General features: G+C 43.8%; 1 protein-coding gene across 1 annotated transcript in view; it reads right to left on the bottom strand.

Annotated features, from left to right (window-relative positions):
- The window catches only part of OBSL1 (obscurin like cytoskeletal adaptor 1), an 83530-nt gene extending 62585 nt beyond the window's left edge, over positions 1 to 20945 (bottom strand). Inside the window, 12 exon segments of the mRNA XM_075829182.1 lie at positions 484 to 756; positions 1283 to 1555; positions 1845 to 2120; positions 3190 to 3462; positions 4948 to 5220; positions 7119 to 7391; positions 9085 to 9357; positions 10892 to 11167; positions 15313 to 15573; positions 16011 to 16277; positions 18647 to 19755; positions 20665 to 20945. Of these exon segments, the coding sequence (XP_075685297.1) occupies positions 484 to 756; positions 1283 to 1555; positions 1845 to 2120; positions 3190 to 3462; positions 4948 to 5220; positions 7119 to 7391; positions 9085 to 9357; positions 10892 to 11167; positions 15313 to 15573; positions 16011 to 16277; positions 18647 to 19751 (3823 nt within the window). The 5' untranslated portion in view covers positions 19752 to 19755; positions 20665 to 20945.
- Positions 20946 to 25349: the final 4404 nt, after the last annotated feature.

Here is a 25349-nt window from a genome sequence, read left to right as displayed (position 1 = left end):
TCTCTAGGGGATGTATAACATGGCTGCCTGTCTCTAGGTGATGTATAACATGGCTGCCTGTCTCTACGTGATGTATAATATAGCTACCTGTCTCTAGGGGATGTATAACATGGCTGCCTGTCTCTAGGGGATGTATAACATGGCTGCCTGTCTCTAGGGGATGTATAACATGGCTGCCTGTCTCTAGGTGATGTATAACATGGCTGGCTGTCTCTAGGGGATGTATAACATGGCTGCCTGTCTCTAGGTGATGTATAACATGGCTGCCTGTCTCTAGGTGATGTATAACATGGCTGCCTGTCTCTAGGTGATGTATAACATGGCTGCCTGTCTCTAGGTGATGTATAACATGGCTGCCTGTCTCTAGGTGATGTATAACATCACTTCCTGTCTCTAGGTGACTCTAAAAAGTACCGCACAGGGCATGAATCAACATACGGCCAGCACTATCTATGTGTTTAGTGTAAATGAAAGCTCTCTGACCTGTCACAGTCACATTGTAGAATATTGAGTCATTTCCAGCATCACAGACAAACTCTCCCGAATCTTGTGTCTGTGCACAGAGGATGACTAGACGGCGATGTCTCCCATCAGACTCCAGCCGGATCCTCTCACTTTCGTCCATTCTCTCCCCATCTTTGTACCAGCGGACTGGGGCATTCTCCCGGGAGACCTCACAGCTCAACGCCAGCTCTTCCCCACTTAGACACCTCTCATCTGTGTCATCATCTGCATTCAAGATCTTCACGGGTGGCTCTGGGGGAAAAAATACATTATAAGATTTCATAAGGTCAATGCTATAAATTGTGTTGTTAAAGGAAAACACCAGTACAATAAATGTATAATTCTACTTATTTATTAGAAGGCCTTTTACACTCCATAAACAATTTTTTTAAGCCACCATTTTTAGTAGGCAGACTTAATAAGTGGTTGGCGGATGACAACACTTGGATCTCTATATTCTTTAAATGAAGAACCAGAATGCAATTCCTATTTAAGCCGTTTTTCAGGACGACTTCTGTGGGAACACAACCAAAAAAGAAATGTTTTGTCACTTACTGGCCATACAGGACACATGATGTCATGTGACATCCGGGACATAACATCTGGTGACAGCTATGGCTTCATGAGTCTCATGTCCATCATGCCCATTGTATGACATTATGGCGGGTACATCATGTACAGACAAGGGAAAAGTTCCTTTTGCCGAAACCAAATTGGTAATTCCACATGCACCACCATATGTTGTATTTACAGAAATATAATGCAACTTGTCACTGACCTGTCACCGTCACATTGTAGAAGACAGAGTCATCTCCAGTGTCGCAGACAAACTCCCCCGAGTCCTCCGGCTTGGCACACGTAATAATCAATCTACGATGTCTCCCGTCTGACTCCAACCTCATGTTCTCGCTTTCCTCCACCTCCGCCCCATCTCGGTACCAGCGCACATGGGCGTTCTCTCTGGACACCTCACAGCTCAGCACCACGGCTTCTCCGCTCACACATTTATGTTCTGCATCATCACCGGTGTTTATGATCTTCACTGGAGGATCTAGACATAGAATGAGGAGCACCATGAGCTTAGTAAGGGTAATGACAAAGGATAGGCCTCAACGAATGACAAGATTCAGCATTATGAGTTCATGGAGCTACTTTGGGCCCATTAACATGGTGGCCCATTCCCAGACATATGACCATTACTTATGGTAGGTAAAACATGGCGGTAGCACTGCAGCCCTGGAAGGTTTTGGAATACAGTATTGATTGCTTAGCGCCCAGATCCTTGAAAGTTCTATATTTATGAATACAATACTTATATACTGTATCTACGTCGGACTGACCTGTTACAGTCACATTAAATATGGCGGAGTCATCAATGGCATCACAAACAAATTCACCGGAGTCCGCCGTCTGAACTGATAGAATGATCAACCGGCGATGACAACCATCTGCCTCCAGTATGACGTTATCACTTTCCTGTAATTCCTCATCATCCTTATACCAATAGACCTCTGCGTTTTCTCTGGACACGTCGCAGCTCAGCTCCAGGCGCTCTCCACTGAGCAACTCTTTGGTGTCCTCGGTGTCACTTGTTTTTATGATCTTGACAAGGGGCTCTACCGGAAAAATAATTGAATTAAAGGACTACGTGTATCAATCTGAGCTTTATTTACTTAGTGCTCATTGTAGACAAGGCAATGCAGCCTAGGCCCCTCCCCTTTTCCTAATCCTGTTGCTTCACATGCACTAGCACCGGAAAAGGGTAATGGGGGGGGGGGGGGGGGCATGGTAAAACAGATGCCCCTTGAGATACCTAAAGACTTGTTTTTGTTAACGATTACTGGACATGCCGTATGGTACAGGACAAGATTAAAGGTAGAGGCAGGGGTCATGCATTTCTTTTTTTCAATGGCGAGATTGTATATTACACATGACGATCCGGCTTTCCACCATTTCGACAAATTTATGAAGTTCTGCAATGTAAGGACCAATGTAAGGATCTCCAGCTACATGGAAGGACAGTATCTGTGTAAGTGACTAACTTCCTCCTCACCCACGACTGCTCCGTCGCCACCGAACAGGGTGTAAATTTATTGGAAAGGATGAGAACTTAAAGGGTTTTTCCACTTTTAGTCAAAAAAACTTATTTATTGCATAATGAAAGTTATGTCATTTTCTAAGATGCTTTGGATATCAATTGCTCACAGTTTTCAAGATCTCTTCTTATAGTCATTGAATGGAAACCTTCATTGTTACTACCATAGGATAAAAATATGTCCTGATCATGTGATAACCATAAGGGATCATCACATGACCAGGACAGATCATCTGCTGATTGATTCCCTTTATTAATCAGGTAGTTTTTGAGAAAACTGTATGGTGCTGTTATTTGAGCATCTTATGGTTATTTTATTTGGGTACTGTATGGCCTGATTATTGGGCAATGTATGGCGTTGGCCACTAGGCATGGTACACTGTATGATAATATTATTTAGGCACGATATGGTACTCCATATCTGGGAGCGAAGAGGGGTGCTTATAGAAGGTACCACGTAAGGCAAATCAATTATTCAATTGTATTCATACACCACTATTGACCCATAAACATGTGAATTGCTTTATGCAATTTGGACTGTTAGATTTGTTCATCTCTGGTCATATTAGTGTTATAATAATGTCACTGACCTTTCACGTATACATTGTAGAAAATAGAATCATCTCCGGCATCGCACACAAACTCTCCTGAATCTTGGGTTTGTGCCGATACGATGACCAATCTACGGTGAGAACCGTCCGCCTCTAGGATGATGTTTTCACTTTCCTCCAGTTCCTCACCATCCTTGTACCAGTGCACCATGGCGTTCTCCCTCGACACTTCGCAGCTCAGCACCACGCGCTCCCCGCTCACGTGTCGGTGTTCTGCGTCGTCGTCAGTGTTTACAATTTTCACTGGAGGGTCTAAAAGAAAAGAGATTAATAATAAATACCTGTCTTACGGCCACTTTAATCTGGAAAAAAAAATTAGCATTAGGAGTGATAGTGATTTTCTAGCTGAAAGAGTGCCACTGTGAGACACCAACACCAACTTAGCCTGGGTCTGAATAGTTCCTAGTAAATAAACACGAAAAAAAATAAGTATACAAGCTTTTCTTCAAGCTCTAGTAGAAACCTAGAAACTCCTCCCGGCCTTCTTCATTTTTCGCTGAAATAAAGTGGAAGGTGGAGCTTAGCTAAAAGGGGGTGGAGCTTTGTACACTTTGTTTCATTGTATACAGAGCAATGAAGCCTCAGCTAGAGACCAAGCAATCTAGTCCCCTCCCCTTTGATATTGCTTCACATGCTCTAGCACTTGGGGGGAAGAAGGAGGGGGAGGCAAAATAGATATCCCCTTTTTACCCTTGGCGTGCCACATGATAAAGAACCAAAAGAGGAATTTTTAACTTCCATTACATTAAATATATTTCTATCTTTTAATGCTCAGCTTTTTCCGGTCTAGAACACTCATCACATAATGCATTCTGAAATAAAATCCTTTTATAGAACTCTATATACTGTGCATTCCGCAGAACACATAATTCTTCCTATTATTCTGTCACATTATAATGGTAAGAATACAATCAGGAAGATAATCTCCATCTAGAAGCTGCACATTGTAAACGCAATCTAACTTTGAGATGATGGGTCGGAGATTTATTCAAAACTGTTTCCCCCATCTGGTATTATTGACACTTGCATGGCTGCTGCCTGACACTGTGCTGACGCATTTTGATCCTTATCTTTTATTATAAAAAGGTTTCTGAAGTCTAAATTTAACTAAATGATAATAAAGGTGTGGGAATATAATGTTGGAAACTGAATAATAGAATAGAAAAAGAGTTTAAAAATATCATCTGAGTTTGAAAATATTTAAAGGAATTGCAAATCTATTTTATCTCCATACATTGAATATAGTCTATTGTTCCCTATTATCGGCCATTGATTTCAGGCTGGTGAGAGACTTGCGGTTGTGTCTTTTTTCTATGGGATGAGTGGCAGGAAGTACAGAGAACGCCATATGTGACGTTAATGTCCAACATCTAATTTTTAGGTTTAAAATTCTGTGCTGATTAATTGTACGATATATCTTTATAGAGGAAAATGATATAATTCTGGCTGCCTGCTGCCACCACTAGGGGGAGCTCACTTCATATGGATTTATACAGTTAGTAGTGAACTCAATGGGAGCTGTATAAATCTGTATGCAGTGAGCTCCCCCTAGTGGTGGCTTCAGAAAGCAGGGGAAGCAAATTAATGTCAGATCCCACCCACCAATCGCTTGCCCTGCCTCTATGGTATGTACGTCATTGGTGACAACCCCTGTGCGCGCTGTAATGGCAGTAACCGATTTTTAACAGAATTGTATATTTTGTGTTTTTGTAATGGGGGTGAGAAACACTCGCTGACCTGCCACAGTCACATGATAGGAGACGGAATCCTGCCCAGCGTCACACACAAACTCTCCAGAGTCTTTTGTTCTTGCAGCAGAAATAATCAACCTCCGTTCCCTTCCGTGCGACTCCATTCTGATCTTGTCGCTCTCCTGTAACTCCACGCCATCTTTGTACCAGTGCACAGGGGCATTTTCTCTGGAGACCTCGCAGCTCAGCACCACCACATCACCACTCATCCACTTGTGCTTCACATCCTCACTAGTCTTCATTATCTTCACCGGTGGTTCTAAGGAAGACAGACAAGACTAAGAGGGGGAAGGGTGGAAATCCACAGAAGAGGGAACAACGGGATTTGGTTTATAGGTTATATAGTGATTATAATAAGACCCTAAATCCGGCCATAGGCATATTGATAGTTATTAAAAGAGACGTCTGGTTTAGGACTCCCATTTTCAAATACCCTATTTGGGTAAGCTGAGTTAATAAAGGGAAGTCCTGGATTTCGGGACCTCAGTCAATAACCCAGAGCAGAGAGTGTCTCTTTCTGTGGAGGAACTGGCACGTCTGTGCATTATAAGGACAGCTTATTTATTTCAATGGGGCATCATGTAATGCTTAATTTCCCCTGTGGTGGCGCTGTTGGGAAATTGAACACTTGCTGCTGGATTAGCCCACCGATCACAGCTGATTAATGGCGGTCCAAGCAACTGGTCTGGACAAGGGGTAATCTTCTTATATATGGTTTAGCAGAGATTCAAGTGACTCAATTGTGTCCCCATAGAAGTCAATGTTGCAGGACTGGTGCATGACTTGCATTATTTACGGTACTGTACCTCTATATGCCACCAAATTCACACGGAGGTAAAAAGCGTTTTTCGCCGGATTTACCGTAATCTGGCAAAAAAAAAACTTTGCATGTTCCATCAGACACCGTATTATGGGGCATTACTTCTAGGGGAAAACATAGCGTTAGGAGGCATCGTTTGGCGGCACATGCTACTGCTCCGTAGTACGCCCTACAGGCTCCGTGCCCACAGTGTAGCTAAATTGTGCGGCAGAACTTACTTTAGATTTGTCCTCCCGAATTATTTAATAATTTTTTTTTTGTTCTAATTCTTTGGACCATTTTCTTCTGTATTTTTTTATTATAATCTTACATTTTTCATATTTTTCTCTAATTATTATTAAATTATTAATAGTGTATGACATGTAGAATAAGATCTTTAGTGTTATAAATATTGGCACACAGTTGTTTTTTTGCTTCACTTTTCTCATATTCGATTTTTTTCGTGGAGGACGCTAAGGAATTGTAATTTTTTTATTTCTTATTTATCCCCTTTCTTCTTAATTTTTCCCCGCTTTATTTTGGTTTGTATAGTGAGGCCCAAGTGTTCGTCTATTTATTTTTTTTTGGTTGAACAAGCAGATGATGCTGTTAAATTTCAGAAGCCTGCAGAATTGTGAGTTCAGCTCTGGTGGAATAGTCATGACCAGCTATTTTGACTAAAGAGATTTTTGGGGAAAAAACATTGATGGGCTCGGATCTTATCATCAATGTGTCATCTGTGGGGATCCAACCAGTGATTTATGATGAGCTATTGGAGACCCAGTGGCCCATATAGTATTCTTGGATGGGGGCCGTCTGTGCTCTGTGTACCCCCTCCCCGAGCAGCAGAACAAGAGAGACTTCACTCTCTGGCAAAAATGTATTGACAAACATTCTATAGAGAAGATCATATAACTTTTTAGTGAAGGGCTGGGACAACTTTTAATTTACTATACATTTTTTTGCTGGAGATCCTTTAAATTAATCTAAATTATTATCCTTACCATCATCATATAGATTGTTAGATAAAATAATTTTTAAGAATGACTCATCTTCTTTCAATCTTGACCCCGAATGGCCGCCTAAATGGTATCATGGCAAATTTCCATATGCCTCGTACCTACAATGATGACGTATAAATTCCAGTATTCAGATAAAGTGTTAATGGCGTTGACTTGAGCTGGCTCCAGTTGTCTCCATTTCGCTCCTTTATTATCTGCTTCTTAATACTTAATTGACTGGCGGTTTGCGTCAGGCGCTATTTTTATCTCTGGTCTCCGGCCAGACTCGTAGACATTGGAAATAGTTCATTGTTACAGGAAGACAGAGGTGTGAAGGCTCTGGAACTTGTCACTGACCTGTCACCGTCACATTGTAGAAGACCGAGTCATCTCCAGTGTCGCAGACAAACTCCCCCGAGTCCTCCGGTTTGGCACATGCAATAATCAATCTACGATGTCTCCCGTCTGACTCCAACCTCATGTTCTCGCTCTCCTCCACCTCCGCCCCATCCCGGTACCAGCGCACATGGGCGTTCTCCCTGGACACCTCGCAGCTCAGCACCACGGCTTCTCCGCTCACACATTTATGTTCTGCATCATCACTGGTGTTTATGATCTTCACTGGGGGCTCTGTGGGGGGTAGGATGGTGGAGTATAATACATACAGATACGATAAAGAATATTACGCATGGGTGATATTAACATTGATGGAAAAACGTATGTATAAACTATTGGAGAGTCTGCCGTGTTATGGCTATAGTTACTAAATCTGTCGAAAAGGTGGAAAGCCTGCTCACTTTTTTCACCTCTTTTGAATACTGGCGAGTAACGTGATTTATGACTTTTTTAAGCAAATTTTTAAAAAAAAGAGACGCAAAACTATTCAGAAATTCCTCCCTATGTATTTTAGTTACAGTTCTCAATTAAAGTATATATTTACATTATTTTATTTAAATATAGAAATACATCCTGCATTGTACTCCAGAGCTGCACTCAATATTCTGCTGGTAGAGTCTGTGTACATACATTACATTACTTATCCTGTACTGATCCTGAGTTACATCCTGTATTATACTCCAGAGCTGCACTCACCATTCTGCTGGTGGAGTCACTGTGTACATATATTACATTACTTATCCTGTACTGATCCAGAGTTACATCCTGTATTCTACTCCAGAGCTGCACTCACTATTCTGCTGGTGGAGTCACTGTGTACATACATTACATTACTTATCCTGTACTGATCCTGAGTTACATCCTGTATTATACTCCAGAGCTGCACTCACTATTCTGCTGGTGGAGTCACTGTGTACATACATTACATTACTTATCTTATACTGATCCTGAGTTACATCCTGTATTATACTCCAGAGCTGCACTCACTATTCTGCTGGTGGAGTCACTGTGTACATACATTACATTACTTATCCTGTACTGATCCTGAGTTACATCCTGTATTATACTCCAGAGCTGCACTCACTATTCTGCTGGTGGAGTCACTGTGTACATACATTACATTACTTATCTTATACTGATCCTGAGTTACATCCTGTATTATACTCCAGAGCTGCACTCACTATTCTGCTGGTGGAGTCACTGTGTACATACATTACATTACTTATCCTGCACTGCTCCTGAGTTACATCCTGTATTATACTCCAGAGCTGCATTCACTATTCTACTGGTGGAGTCACTGTGCACATACATTACATTACTTATCCTGTACTGATCCTGAATTACATCCTGTATTATACTCCAGAGCTGCACTCACTATTCTGCTGGTGGAGTCACGGTGTACATACGTTACATTACTTATCCTTTACAGATCATGAGTTACATCCTGTATTATACTCCAGAGCTGCACTCACTATTCTGCTGGTGGAGTCACTGTGTACCTACATTACATTACTTATCCTGCACTGATCCTGAGTTATATCTTCTATTATACTCCAGAGCTGCACTCACTATTCTGCTGGTGGAGTCACTGTGTACATACATTACATTACTTATCCTGTACTGATCCTCAGCTACAGCTCTTATTATACTCCAGAGCTGCACTCACTTTACATTGTATTGTGAATTTACATGTTCATCGGCCCGTGCGTGGGGTATATGGGCATTTCTCCTATGTCATATTTTTGTCTTTCAATAAAGACCTGTTGAAACTAAACCTGAGCCTACCCCACCGTTATAATTTGCCACTGCTCTTCTAGCTGGACAGGCATTGACATAAGTGGGCATTTATTTGCGATCACTGGATTTCTGCAGCAGTATTTGTATTATTATGACAATCTACATTTCACTTCCAATTTCTTTTACTCACCGGAAATAGACACATTATAGAAGACCGAGTCATCTCCAGCATTACAGACAAACTCCCCAGCATCTTCTGGACTGGCACATGTAATAATCAATCTACGATGTCTCCCGTCTGACTCCAACCTCATGTTCTCGCTCTCCTCCACCTCCACCCCATCCCGGTACCAGCGCACATGGGCGTTCTCCCTGGACACCTCACAGCTCAGCACCACGGCTTCTCCGCTCACACATTTATGCTCGGTGTCATCGCTGGTGTTTATGATCTTTACCGGGGGCTCTAGAAAGTAAAAAGTCACATGTTTCAGTAGCAACAATAATGTAGCTGCAGTTCAATATATGTAGGACGTAATCATCAGCATTCAATTCAAGGAAGACTCCAAAACTGATACACTGTGTTATTGCTAGTGCAGAGTCTGAGGGGGCGGGGCATGACACAGGAATTTTCTCTTTGGTACCTTTAAACCCCTGTGTCATGCTCCGCCCCCTCAGACCCTGCACTGGGTATAACACATAGTATATCAGTTTTGTAGAAACTATTGATGTTAAAGGGAATGTCTAATTTATTTTATTTTTGTTTCATTAATTAAATGTAAGTAAGTAATAGAGAAATAATGTCAATTTTTTACATGTTGTAGCTATTTATTATGAGGACACACACTTCCTGCATGTATTATCTGTACAGACAGCGCAGCAGGGTGTGTGTGCTTTATGGCATCCGAAATTAATGGGAGTGCAGTCTGTATAGGCAGTGCAGCAGGGTGTGTGCTTTATGGCAGCTGAAATGAATGGGAGTGCAGTCTATACAGACAGTGCAGCAGGGTGTGTGTGCTTTATGCAGCTGAAATGAATGGGAGTGCAATCTACATGGATATTGCAGCAGGGTGTGTATGCTTTATGGCAGATTAAATAATTGGCAATCGATTCTTTATAGTCAGAGCAGCAGGGTATGTGTGTTTTATGGCAGCTGAAATAAATGAGAGTGAAGTGACAGAAAAATGTCATAGATTATTACAGTCTCCAGGAAGTGATGGGGTATAGCCCCTTCCCCAGGGACCAGGTAGTGACAGGGAAGCTGCACAAAGAGACTTATATGTGTATATAGTGCTCATATCCTGCCTTACCTGGGCCTCCAGCAGTACAATAGAGCTGTCATTAAGTCCCTGCCCTCTACTGATAATGAGATGACTTATTATCAGCCCCAGTCTGCACAGTAAAGCTGACAAGTAAGCTACAGAAATCAGGAAATGTCAGCTTCATGTGTATGCTCTAGTGGTCAGTGTGAAAACTGCAATTTCTTTCAAGATTTCTTTGTATGTGGATAGTTAAAAAATAATGATTTTATGATGATACATCCCCTTTAAAATTTTGTTGTCAAAGAATCATTTACATCTGATCTAGAAAGATCGTCGTTTTCATTTTCACAAATGATTTATCATATAAAACCAGTTCCAATAACTCTAAAAAGAAGTCTATGGCAGTATATATGATTGCTATGGGCTCATAGGGCCAATGGTGAAGAGATTCTCATGTTGGCCCCCAAAAGGGCCGTATGGGGAAACAGCAGCAGAGCTCTTCTCTACCATAAAAGATGGAAATAATAATTTGAGGGCGTGTGTATTTTTGCAAATTATCTGTGCCCAATAATACCCATTAAAATGGGTTATGGATAAGAATGAAACGATCATCCCAATGATCCATGAGATCCCAAATGGTTTTTATTATGGGAAAAAAATTCCAAGTCAAAATGCACCCCCACCCCACCCGCACATAGCGGATATGTCATAGGAGGACAGGATTACAGATGTTCTTACCGGACACAGTGACAGTGAAGCTGGTGCTGTCATTACCCATTTGACAGGTGTAGGTCCCGCTATCTACTGGGTCCAATGATGAGATAAGAAGCCTTCTCATTCTGCCATCTGACTGGAGAGAGAAGCGTCCTCCTGTCTCCACTTCTTGACCATCCTTCATCCAGCGCACTTTTGCCCCTGAGCTGGGCACCTGGCAGCTGAGGCACATGGGTTGTCCGGCATCCTGTCTCCTGTTAGATGGTTCTCCAGAGGCCGGGGCAATGCTGGAGCCCCTGACTGAACACAAAGAAGAAATGGTATAATTCACAACCACTCATAATACTGACGCAGAAAAATATAGAAGTGCACATAGGCAGACATATACATACGGGCCCTGAGGGCAAAGGAGGCCCGCCACAACCTGACCCCGTGGCTGACAGGGCACGATGGGACTTCTTATCTTGCAAGAGCTTTGAAAGCCTCAGTTTGTAGACCACTGATATAAAGCATCATGCGCCCCCTAAAAGTCATAGTCATAGAAGTAACGCTGAAGTCTATAAAGCTCCTGTACAGGTGACACTTTGGCGTTTGACGGTTGCGCCCCAGCAGCGTCTCCAGACGTCAATTCTAAACTTTAACGTTCTAAGTTGTACATTATGCCTTATAATAGCCACTGAACTGCTGCAGAACATCTTTCTGAAGAGGGAGCAGAACGTCATGTCAGTCTTTTGCAGCAGTAGGAGCAATGTTCTGTATAAGGCCAGATTCACACGAACGAGGGCAAACTCAGACGTGAAAAACGGAACGAATTGCACCAATGCAGGTCCCGTTTTCACGGATCCTTCATAGACTTCAGTCTATCGAGGGATCCGTGAAAACGGAAGAAAATAGGACATATTCTATCCTTCAATGGACTCTTCACACGGACATCTGAATTCGGCCTAATACACACCATGGTTGCTGCAGAACTTCTTTTATAAGGGAAGTTGGAGTGTCATATCAATCAAAATGATATTCCTCATCCTTTTGATGTTCTGCAACAGATAGTGTGTACATTATGCAGGACAAGTGATCATTCAGGGCTTATTCAGACGAACGTGTTATACGTCCGTGCAACGCGCGTGATTTTCACGCGCTTAGCACAGACCTATGTTAGTCAATGGGTGCGCGAAAATCACGCGCAGAACACTGAAGCACTTCCGTGGGACGCGCGTGTTTCGCGCAACAGCAGTAAAAAGTATGAATGAAAACAGAAAAGCACCACGTGCTACAAACATACAAACAGAGTGTCATAATGATGGCGGCTGCGCGAAAATCACGCAGTCACGCATCATACGCGGCTGACACACGGAGCTGTTATGGACCTTTTGCGTGAGCAAAACGCCGTGTTTTTTGCGCGCGCAAAACGCACACCCTCGTGTAAATCCGGCCTCACCCTAATAACCCTAATGTTTAATCTAATCCTATCATGTGTGTTACGGTCTGCTGAGCCGGTGTATCTAAGCATATCATGTGTGATACTGTCTGCTGAGCCGTGTATCTAAGCATATCATCTGTGATACTGTCTGCTGAGTCGGTGTATCTAAGCATATCATGTGTGATACTGGCTGCTGAGTCGGTGTATCTAAGCATATCATGTGTGATATTGTCTGCTGAGCCGTGTATCTAAGCATATCATGTGTGAAACTGTCTGCTGAGGCGGTGTATCTAAGCATATCATCTGTGATACTGTCTGCTGAGTCGGTGTATCTAAGCATATCATGTGTGATACTGTCTGCTGAGCCGTGTATCTAAGCATATCATGTGTGATACTGTATGCTGAGCTGTGTATCTAATCCTATAATGTGTGATACTGTCTACTGAGCCAGTGTATCTAAGCATATCATGTGTGATACTGTCTGCTGAGCCAGTGTATCTAAGCATATCATGTGTGATACTGTCTGCTGAGCAGGTGTATCTAAGCATATCATGTATGATACTGCTTGTTGAGCTGCTGTATCTCAGCTTATCATGTGTGATACTGTCTGCTGAGACGATGTAGCTAAGCTTATCATCTGTGATACTGTCTGCTGAGGTGTGTATCTTATCCTATCATGTGTGATAGCATCTTCTGAGCCCATGTATCTAAGCCTATCAAGTGGGATACTGTCTGCTGAGCCAGTGTATCTAAGCATATCATGTGCGATACTGCTTGTTGAGCTGCTGTATCTCAGCTTATCATGTGTGATACTGTCTGCTGAGCCAGTGTTTCTAAGCCTGTCATGTGGGATAATGTCTTCTGAGCCAGTGTATCTAAATTATCATGACTGAAACTGCCTGATGAGCTGGCGTATCTAAGCTCATCACGTGTGGTACTGTTCACTGAGCTGATGTATCTAAGCCTATCATGTGTGGTACTGTCTGCTGAGAAAAATTCATCTGTCTATCATGTGTTATACCATCTTCTGAGACGCTGTATCTAAGCTAAACATGTGTGATACTGTCTGCTGGAGCAGGGTATCTAAGTTTATCCTGTGTGATACTGTCCACCAAAACGATGTACCTAAGCCTTTCATGTGTGATACTGTCAGCTGAGCCAATGTATCTCAGCCTATCATGTGTGATACAGTATGGCGAGTGCTGTATCTAAGTCTGCCATCTGTGATACAGTCTGCTGAATTGCTGTATCTAAGCCTTTGTCATATGATACATATCAAAGTACAATATAGCACTACATCTATTTGTGGAAAACTCAATTTTCTTGTGTCTGCTCTTCCCCCTTACACAAATTACTCCTGTTTATAAAGGGAAAACATATGTATTAAAGGGACAGTAGTGCAAGGCCTGAGGGGGCGGAGCATGACACAGAGGTTTCAAAGCACACCAAAGAGAGAATCCTTGTGTCATGCTCCACCCCCTCAGACCCTGTAGTAGACATAACACATTGCATCAGCTATGCCCAGTGTGTTCTTTTAAGGAATTGCTGAAAATAAATTTTCCTAACAAGGAAGCAAAGGATTAAAAGGTGAACTAACCTGTCACTTTAAGAGTGGAGCCAATCAGTCATAAGTGACTGGAAAAGAGATTGAGCTGTTATGATTCGGCATCTTGAACATCGGGAGATCCAGAAACATTTGGTTATCTCATTAGTGAGACATGTAACGTTACAGCGCCCTGTGGGATTTCGTTAATCCAAGAATATTCATAGAAGAGGCGGCTCAGCACTGCAAGACGTATTCAACGTGCCCTTGGATTAACCTTTTAAATTCTCAGGGCTTCCCATGCAGACGGACATATGTATTCCAAGCTGCATTTGTTTCAGAAAGAATCTCCACCTTTTATCGTCTCGTCGTATTTAGGTCCAACATTTTGTGCTTATTAATATCATAATATATCTTTATAGCAGGCGGAGCTCCCTTTTCTGATGCAAAGAACCAAATCCCCTGCATAAATATTAAATTAGTGGTGCAGCCCCCACTAGGGGGAGCTTACTGCATACTGTGTTATTATTGAACTCAATGTATGAACAGTATGCAGTAAGCTCCCCCTAGTGGTGGCTGCAGGCAGCTAGAATTTTTGAATTTGATTCTGTGTCTATGCAGGGGATTTGGAGCTCTGTATTAGAAAAACGGATCTTCGATCGCTAGAAAGATACATTGAGAAACTAATCAGCACAGGATTTTGGACCAATTTAGATTTTAAAAAATAAGCGAATGGTGTTCAAGGGTGGACGTCTTAAAGGGATTTTCCAGGAAGTAATTTTTTTTTTTCGTAAGAATCTTAAAAGCAATTTGGGACCAAGTTTTAGGGCACTAGCATTTTATTTTTTTTATCCTTCATGATTTTAGTGCTCATAAAGTTTCTATTTTTCATAGCTATGTGATAACTTGGTTTTTTTTCGTTGCTTTTAGCAACATTTCTAGGTTCATATGCTGTACTGTACATAATGCGTATTATCAATATTGTATCATAAATAAATGTGGTGAAAAAAAATAGAAACTAATACTCTGCATTATAGAAACAAGCAACAAGTACCACTCCACCAGTATCAGGTTTCTTCAATCAGGTAAACTTTTTATTGCATAATGCAAAAGAATACATACAGTGAAGGCGACGTTTCGGCCAAACAGTTCCCTTTCTCAAGCCCATATGGCCACTATGTCTCCTTCACTGGATGTATGGCCGACAGCCGGCATTTTGCCGCATTTTATTTCCCTAAAAGTTTCGGAATTCACTGTATCAGAAACTTTTTGGAAGTTGGAATTAAATTTGATTTGTGTAGAATTGATTAGTTTATCTCTAAGCCTAAACCCCAGCCCAAACTTTAGAAGGAACTCTATGGAAGGTCGTGACAATCTGCATCAGCCTTCACTCAACCTCATGCCCCATTGGGGGGGGGGGGGTCAGTCATTTAAATTGATACAGGAACCGGATAATGTACCTGTCTTATTATTGTTTCTTACCTTTCACCCGGAGGTGACATGAAGACTCAGAAAGCCCAGCATGGAACTGTATGATACCCGCATCTTTTTGTGTGACCCCGACCATCACCAATACATGAGTCCTTCCAAAACTTTTCACAACCGTTCTATGATCCTCAGAAAGGATGAAACCATCCCGAGTCCAACCGACCTGCTCCACTTCACTCTCCGTCTCAGCACAAAACGCTGCATTTCCACCTTCGGCAACCTCCAAACGACGGGGCAGCTTCTTCACAATGGGCCCTGAGACGGCGATACCAAAGTCTGGTTATAAGATTCTCAAACGCATTAGACAAAAAGACATTCATAGACCTTCAAACCCTAAAGTCTCCAGATAATAAAAAAAAAATACCATTATTTACTGTTTTTGCACCACTTTTAAACTGCTTTCAAAATCCTACTGGTTGCCCTTGGAAACAGACAACAGATTAGCACCACCCTGCTGTCAGACACAGCTGAGCTCCCACATTGCACTGCTCTCTGCTAATATGAAACCAGCTGAATTCTACATTTTTGCTTTAGACATAATTGGAGATAAAATATCAAAAGCAGTACAAGAGAAGTAAAGGAAAGGATTCACAGTTACTGTCTATTTAGGTTATAACTATGACTCGATATATAAATTGTTGACCAATACTAAATAAAAATGACGGGAAACTTCATGTGATGGTAGACCTCACCTCTTACTGCGACTTCTGCAATACTCTGGGCCCCTCTATGAGTCTGGCACACATAGACACCATCATCATCTGTCCGGGCCCCTCGGATTATCAGTCGTCTGAGGCTACCATGTTCCTCCATTTGATGTCGTTTCCCTGGATGAAGTCTTTGATCCTCTAGGTACCAGGATGTCCGGATCCCTTCTGGAACTGAACACTCCAAAATGGCGTCCTGCCCCTCCCTCACCGCTATGTCTCTCAACGGAGCTGGGAAGCGCTCTCCTACCTCTGCAGGAAAGGGAGAGCATGGGTCATAATGGTCCCAGACTAGGGCACTTGAAACTGTGTTTTTAACATTGCATATACAGTCAAAAAAAATCCTTTTATTCTGCATCTGATAATCCAAAAACTCTGATAGTCCGTTACTTGTTTTCAGCATGGCACTGCAAGATAATGCGGCAGGCCATCCGCTATCCTTAAAATGGTAGGTACACTTTTGCAACCAATTTTTTTGCTATTGCTCTAATGCATGTAAAATAAAAAAATAAACAATCGCCGACCGTTTTGTGTATACAGCTCCTATGCAGACTTATGTGTCTCCATGGTTACAGACTACAAACAAACCAAGGGTAGTCTGATTCTGAAGTCAGGTTTTACTTTACTCCCTTTGCCCCCTCTTGATAACCTACACTTGGCCAATCAGTTATACAATGATCGTTTATACAAATGACCCCCCCCCCCCCCCAAAAAAAAAAAATGGCAGACAGCATTGGCTGTTACCGAGGTACAAAGGGGCCATAACTTTATTGATTGAACAGAATGACAGTGTCATCTGAGAGATGATTTCAATAGTAACAACCAATACGACTGCACTTCTGCAAAAATGGCCGCCAGAACAATACCGAAAAAGTACAATATCTCTGTAAGTGAATAAATCCTAAATACCAAACTTTATCTGCTGCTCTAACTACTGATTTACTAATATAGGGACAATGTTAAGATTTGGGTGAAAATCCACTTTAAAGGAGTTGTCTCAGGACAGACATTGATGAAATAAGATACGTTGTCAATGCCCAAGTGGCTGGGATCCAACTGATGTGACCCCTGCCGATCACTGAAACAAAGTGACAGCAGGGCGCATGGTCGACCATGGACCCGCTGGCGATATACCATCAATATCTATCCTCAGACAACCCCATTTAAAGGGGTTCTCCAGGACTTTAACATTGATGGACTCTCCTTAGAATAGGCCATCAATGTTTGATCGGTGAGCGTCCGATCTCGAGAACCTCCACCGATGAGAACAGTAAAGGGGTTGTGGCTTTTGCATGAGCGCCACGTCCCCTTCACTGTTTACATAGCCACAGCGCCTCATCCATACGAGTGGCTGTGTCTGGTATTGCAGCTCATCCTATTCACTTGACTGTATAGACTCCACTGACTTTTCCGTATTCATCTCCTTAATATCACTAGCTCTTTACTGTGTTCTGCGTCTCGTCTTCGGAGATTCCAGATGAGTCCTTATTTCTGTGGTGGAAGTAGGTGCTGGACTATGGGGATTTTTGGACTATTGGATTTAAGAAAATTTAATTGTATATTCAAGTTTTCAAAATCTGAAAATAACTTTGAAGCATTGGCTCCTAAGTTTAGGTTACCAGACCCTCAAATAGAGCTCAATGGTTAATGTTGCGCAATATTTACCCGTGTGACCGTCACATGACTGTCTACTGCCATTTTTGTATCAACCAGTTGCATTACATCGGACCCGTCACCGTTAATGTTACCATGGCATAAGTTTGGATACACACATATATCAAGGGCCCAAAGACACCAGACGGCAATCGATGAGCAGCACTGAGGATAGCACAGAAACCAATGGCGTGGCTAAGAGGGTGACGACATTGAAAACATATCAGGGGCCCTGATGTCTGAGAGGGCCCAATTGTTGCCTGCCACATAAGAGAACAGCAATACTAAATGCTATCTGATAGGCGGGGTGGGATAGACGGGTGCAACAGATTCTGCATCGGGGCCCAAGGGTTTCATGCTACATCTCTACCTTCAATGTAAATGTTTTTGGTCAATTTTATTGTTTCGGCCCCCCATCCCATTTAAATAGTCAAAGTTCTAGAACTTAGGCTCAATAATTATCGTAGATTAGGGTGCCCATTGGCAATCCATGCAGACTGTATGTGAAAGTGTCGTTTTTTCTTCGAGAAGGGGCCGGCCATAGGTTGGTTGGCGCCCTTTGCAGTACTCTCTATGGATGCCCTTTCCTTGATGCCCTATTGTGCCCAAATAATACAATCATACAGTGCTGAAATAACACTGCCCAATGAATAAACTAGGGGATGTAGCTGTGTCCTGTGCAGCAGCAGTTCTATAGATTTGTGCATCAAGTGTGGGATTGAGGGTGCACGCTCCAGTGCCCAGTCCATTAGGGCTAGTGGTGCCCCCTTGAGTAATGATAGGTGGAGCGCCCTGTGCGATCGTACAGGTTGCATACCCCTAAGGCCAGCCGCCCGTGCGCTAACCTGGCCTTATATATTATGGAACTGCATATCTAGCAATTCTCTAAGATATTTCTAATATTGGAATTGACCCCATTAGGGGTTCTAGTGTGAATTGAAGTTGCATTACGTGTTCCCCCTACATACCTCTCACATGTAACATGACAGCACTAAGCGTGTTTCCAGCTGAGTTTGAGGCACCGCACACATACAAGCCTCGATCCTGTTGGCGACAGAACAGCACTTTGAGTATAAAGTGCCCATCACGGTCTTCGTAAATGAGAGTTCGGCGACCAGGGCTGACCGCACGTCCATCTTTGCGCCAGACGATTTCAGGCCTTGGTTTACCAGTAACTAGACAGCGAAGCTTAGCATGTTTCCCTTCATTGACTGTGAATACTTTCACCTGGGCCGGAGGATCCCCTGGAATTGGTTCGGGACCTTGCCGCGGGGTCGGGTCCACAAGAAGTACGGCAGCAGCCAAACATTGCCCAACAGAATTAGTGGCCCGACACACATAGACGCCAGCGTCAGGGGGGCGGACATGAGTAATACATAAAGAGTGTCCCCCGGGAGACAACTGGTAATGAGATCTATCAAAAATCTCTTCAAGGCCCCTTCCATCTTTCTCCCAACGAATTGAAGGCTCTGGTTTTCCTGAAACTGTGCATGTGAATTCCCCACTTTGACCACGGGTCAACCGTTGCGATCTCGGAAGGAGCAGAAAACATGGAGGGAAGTCGGGGCCATCAGAGTGGTGGTCATCGTTGTTGGTCGTATCCAATGGAGTTGGGCGTTGGGTTGTTTCGGCAGAAGGCTCCGTACTGGAATATGATGGGTTGGCCAACTTGGTGGATAAAAATAATTCATTCGATGGACCAACACGCGGCTCGTTGACTGGAGTGTTGTTGAGCGTCACAGTGAGTTTGGCGCCTGCGTAGCCTTCCCCTGACCAGTTACTAGCTCTGCACATATAATGGCCAGAATCCTCCAGCCGCAAGTCACTGATCACCAACTGGTACCAGTCCCCGTCTGTCTGAGCGTAGCATCTGTCCCCCAGCTCAAGACGAATATTTCCGACGCGTTCCCACAATACACTGGGTGGTGGATCTCCACTTATACGACATCTCAGGACAGCATGTGTGCCAATGGATGCTGCGACTGAACGAGGAAAAGACAGAAAGCGAGGAGCGCTCCCCGGCATGTCTAAACCCACGTGTGAGTTCTGTGGGGGAAGGGACAAAGCCGCCATCTACCTGGAAGAAAAAAATAAATCATGATCATTAAAACCAGAGCCAACTCCAAACTAATATTCATCAAAATTCTGATACTCCGGTATTCTTGAGACCAATATGGCAGATTATTGGAATTTATTTCACAGTATTTCTGCTAGATGTCAGTGAATAGGAACATTCTTGTTTTATATCAATAGGATCAAAACCTGTACAGACCTAACAATTTTCACAGCTAAGGGTTTGTTACAATTGTATCCAGTGTAGAAAATCCTTTATGAACTAAACAGCCTGTCTCCAGACTGACAGATTTTACCTGCACTGATACATTGTAACAAACTATTAGGACAGGAGGGATTTGTACTGCTGTGTTTATTGTCTGGATACAATTGTAGCAAAGTCTCACTTGTGAGAAGCATTAGACTAGGAAAGGATTTCAGCCTCTAGATGTAAACAAGAATGTTTTCATTCACTGACAATAAGCAGAGATCTTGAAGATGGTGAGGAATTGAAACACAAAGTATATTAGAAAGTTGCAGAACTTTTTGTTATACGATGATTAAGATTGTGCTGGTAGGAGAACAAAGTATCTCCTTACAAAGTACAGCGGGGGTCTCCAACCAACCTGTAGCTCTCCAGCTGTTGTAAAACTACAACTCCTAGCCCACTTAGATGGCAGGCGGAATGAGAGTGAGGGGCACATGTCAGCCAAGGCTGACCACTGTCTACTGTGTATGGCCCCTTTAAGAAATATCTACATAAGATAAAAAAAGATGAAATAAAATACTAATAATGGGGGCAGATATTAGTCATCCCATTGAAGAACACTATAGTCAGCCCCTCCCAAGCCCAAAATGGTAGATAACAGGGAACAATAGAATGCACTCAAGATATAACTTATGGGGTCCCTTTAATAAAATCTCCTTACGGTACCTTTTGTAATGCTGTGCTTCCCCCCCAGTGGTTGGTTCGGGTTCCTGTAGATCCTAGTGACTTCTGGGGTCTCGTGGAGGATTCCTTGTCCAGGGGTCTTGGTCGTTGGTTGATCTGAGCTGTATGAGAGACAAGTCCGGCTCCTCCTCACCCAGAAACAATCCTAATTTTAGTCTCCAGATAAAACGTTCTAGCAGCTGATTCTGTCATAAGCCCCAGAAACACAGGCGAGGAAGAAGCTGACGGCCGAGCCGGGAGGGTTGTGATGCAGAAACAGGTGGAAGCTGAGACCCCGGCATAAACGCCTCCTGGTGGGATCGGTTTCATACCCAGCAGTGTGTGGCGGCCATGCCTGTGATTGATTGGTACAGATAGATATGCCGGGGCGTGCGACATGGATTTTTTTTGGGGTATAAGATAACGTAATGGTTAGACGACCACCCCCATGTAGTAGATGAATGTCAGCAATGCATTCCTCTCCTATCACTTCCGACATAATCACAGCGCTCTACTGGTCTGCGATCCATCACACCCGCTCCTGTGGGACAGTCCGCCACCCCCACCCCGGACAAGAACAGGACAGACAGGGACACAAAAAGATACTCAGCGTGTGGCATGAGCCTGTCACAGCATGCCGCCTGGCACCGCTCACATACCAACCCTGTACAGTATCGCTATGCTGCTCTTATAATACACTGTATCGCTGATCCCACCCGAATCAAACACCCGGATCGTGTAACATGTCATCTCCGGTAAAACCTTTCAAATACTTGCCCTGCGCCACCACCCCATAACGGAGATGTTAGCGGCTGCGGCTGGCGCTGGTAGCGTGCAGGGCATCTATATTACTGCTGCAATACTCTGCGACTTGAAGGGGATGTACGAGATGAGAAAAAAGGGTCCGCTATTTTTTGCAGATACTGCGCCCCTCTTGTACCCGCTATTCACTTGAATGGGGCTGGACTGCAATACCAGACACAGCCTATGGATAAGAGTGGCGCTGTTTCTATCTTTTTCTCATACAACCTTTACACATTAGCAATGCAGAAAACTTTCCTAAATTAGATGGGTTTTTTTTAATAATAAATGTTCTTCTCATCATGCCTCAGGATAGGGCACAGGTTTCATATTCTCCTTAGAATAGGTCATCCATGTTCGATTAGGAGGGTCCGACCTCTGGGACTCTCGCCGATCAGCACAATATGGTGCAACATCCCCTTCTTTATTTCCACAGGCATAGCGGCTTGTCCAAACACCGCAGCCTCTTCATTGTGCTGATCATCAGGGTGGGTCGCTAAGGTTAGGCGCCCACAGGTCAAACATTGATGGCCTGGACTCCAAGCTGACCTACATTGATACATTGTAGCAAACCCTCAGCTGGGAAAAGAGGACTAGCTAAAGAAATATTTTCAACTTGTAAAAGCAAACAACACATTTTCCATTCAATGACAGCAAGCAGAGATCTTGAAAATGAAGAGAAATTGAAAAACAAAGTAAAAGAAAGTTGCAGAACTATTCCACATAAAATGTAAGTTTTTTGCAGGACTCTCCAATAGATGATACCCTAAAGAGGTACAAATAAAGGGGCATTTTAGGACATTTTGGGGGGTGCTCCTAAAGGGAATGGCGGGGGACTTAAGGTGTCCTACAATTTGGGATTGAAATGTTGGGAGTTATGGTTATCCAATCCATTTGGATCCATTGCAAAAAAAAAAAAAAATCTACAGATATTTACTATGGTGAACCCGGTCCCGAGATAGTGGACCCCCAGGGGGTCCGTGCTGCAGGGTAGTGGTACCTGTGTGCAATGCAGCTTGAGATACAGGGAAGGGGGAAGGGGTTGCAGCTGCCATTCCCAAAAATACCAGAGTGATGACATGGCCACAGAAGAGGGTCAGTCTGCAAATTCAAAGCCTCGGCCCTATGTATAGAATCGCAGGCAACCTGAGACGAGCCTCAAAACGTGCCTATAAACCGAGAAAATAAGGGGCAACCACTGTAAACACCCCATGAAGTGACCCCACAGAGACCTCGCTCTCAGAGGCTGAGCGGCCAGGGAAGCCCACGTGCACATGGGAGGTAAAAACTTTAAATACCCGGCAGGACCCCTGGGGAGCGCTGGCACTGACCTCATGGAAAATCCCTATATAGATTTCCCAGAATCACATTGCAATTCCCAGAGCTCCCGTATGGATCTTGTTATGATGATGACATTCTGGTTACTGACAAGGTTACCCTATAGGGGACGGGTGTGTTTACCTTTAAGGCGTATTCCGACAAAATAAGAAACACCAGTAAATAAGAATCCTTGAGTCGCCTTGTTAAAAGTTTGTTTCAGCTGCTTCTTGTCATATCTGTTTCTGGGAAAGCTGGGTGCCAGCCTAGGTAACCCACATATAAAGCTACAAAGCGGTGGTCACCCAGCTTTCCCAGACTCTTGAACATGAAAATGATCAAATTAATTTATAATAGTCAGATATCTCAGTCTAACCTGATTATATTATAGTGGGATAACCATGGCGTACTCTGCCCCCCGCTGTTCTCCTATGGTGCAAGAAGAGGGTCTGTGGACACCCCTGACATAGGGCCCCTATTTCAATTCTTAGTTGCCGTTGACTTTATATATAAAGTATTCCCGTCACAGTAACATCTATATAGTGGCAAAATGGTCATTGCTGTGCCCTACTGTGCCAAGAGGCAAATGCATACCTCCCAACTTTCAAGAATCACAAAGAGGGACAATCGATGGGGCACGCTTAGCGCGCCACGGAAAATGGTTTCCCTTAAAGCAGCGCCTCTAATCCCGCCCACTCCCCCGCACATACACACCTGGTTCAACCCACACAGAGTCATTCTCCAATAGTGCCCCCCACACAGTGTAATGCCGAGTAGCTGCCCCATACAGTAAAATGCCGAGCAGCTGCCCCATACAGTATAATGCCCCTATAGATTCCCCCATACAGTATGATGCCCCCATAGCTGCCCCATACAGTATAATGCCCCCTTAGCTTCCCCCCATATAGTATAATGCCCCTATAGGTTCCCCCCTAACAGTATAATGCCCCTATAGCTTCCCCCATACAGTATAATGCCCCTTTAGCTGCCACTATACAGTATAATGCCCCCTTAGCTGCCCCCATACAGTGTAATATCGCCTTAGCTGCTCCCATACAGTATAATGCCCCCTTAGCTGCCCTTAGTGCCAGTGCCCACATATAAAGTGCCAGTGCCCACGTAGATAATGCCATAGTGACTATGTAGATAGTGCCACACACAGTGCCCATGTAGATAGCGCCACAGTGTCCCCTGTAGATAGTGCCACACCCCCTTAAACATAGTGCCACACCCCCTGTAGATAGCGCTACCCCCCTGTAGCCATTGAGACGCCCTCTAGGGGCGGAATCCCCAGCCAGAGCGTTGGCCACGCTGCGGCCGGGGATTCCACTCCAGGAGGAGCCCCTGACCTTACTGTCCATTTATGGACAGTGACATCAAGGGCTTCCCCGGGCTAAGCGCTTAAAGTAGCGCTGTGCCCAGGGAGTCCTTTGTACTAATGCTTAAGCAGAGAGCTGACGGTTCCCTGCTTCAGCATTGGGTTCAAATGTAGCTACATACCGAGGACGCAGATACAGGTGAGACCGGGAGTCTTGGACATACCACCGGCCGCCCGGGACAGTGGGACACTGGCCGAAATACGGGAATGTCCCGCTGAGTCTGGGACGGTTGGGAGGTATGGCAAAAGTGACAGGGTCCCCCTTAATACCATGTGCCATTTATATGGTGTCTTATTAAGTAGCAGAGGGGCCTTTGGGTCCCCTCCGACACAGGGCCCGATGCGTGTGCAACCGCTGCACCCCCTATTTACATTGGTAAATGTATGATATTGTAAGATATAAATGTATGACATTGACTGGCATTATTATCAGAGCATGTGGTTGGCTGTCACTATAATGGGGCACTGTGCTTGGCATTATTGAGGGGACACTGTTGCAGACTAAAGATCCTTTTACACCGGCCCATTTTGGCCGGTACAACGAGTGCCATTCAACGAGACAGCTCACTGATCGGCGCTTGTTTGCTCCTGTCACACGGAGCTATGGATGGGGACGAGTGGTTGTTACTCCGATCGCTCGTCCCCATACATTATTATCATGTCGGCAGCGCGTCTCCCTGTTTACACATGTGCTGGTGACATCGATAATATTCTGGGCATATAAAATGATACAATCAACTGAAGAATGAGCGTTTGCTCGTTCACCGGCTGATCGCTGCCCTGTTTACACTGGGCAATTATCGGGAACGAGCATTGTGTGAATGCTCGTTTTCCCTATAATAGGCCCGTGTAAAAGGGCCCTAACACTTTTCTGAAGGCACTGGTGACTGGCTGTCACCTTGATTGGGCACTGTGGCTAACTGACACTACCATGGGGATATGTGACTAACACTACTATGGGGATATGTGACTGACACTATTATGGGGATATGTGACTGACACTATTATGGGGATATGTGACTGACACTATTATGGGGATATGTGACTGACACTATTATGGGGATATGTGACTGACACTACTATGGGGATATGTGACTGACACTACTATGGGTATATGTGACTGACACTACTATGGGGATATGTGACTGACACTACTATGGGTATATGTGACTGACACTATTATGGGGATATG

The sequence above is a fragment of the Rhinoderma darwinii genome, chromosome 6 (genome assembly GCF_050947455.1).
Source record: "Rhinoderma darwinii isolate aRhiDar2 chromosome 6, aRhiDar2.hap1, whole genome shotgun sequence".
Taxonomy (NCBI): domain Eukaryota; kingdom Metazoa; phylum Chordata; class Amphibia; order Anura; family Rhinodermatidae; genus Rhinoderma; species Rhinoderma darwinii.
Note: the sequence above shows the minus strand (reverse complement) of the source record. Positions and strands in the feature narration are given on the sequence as shown.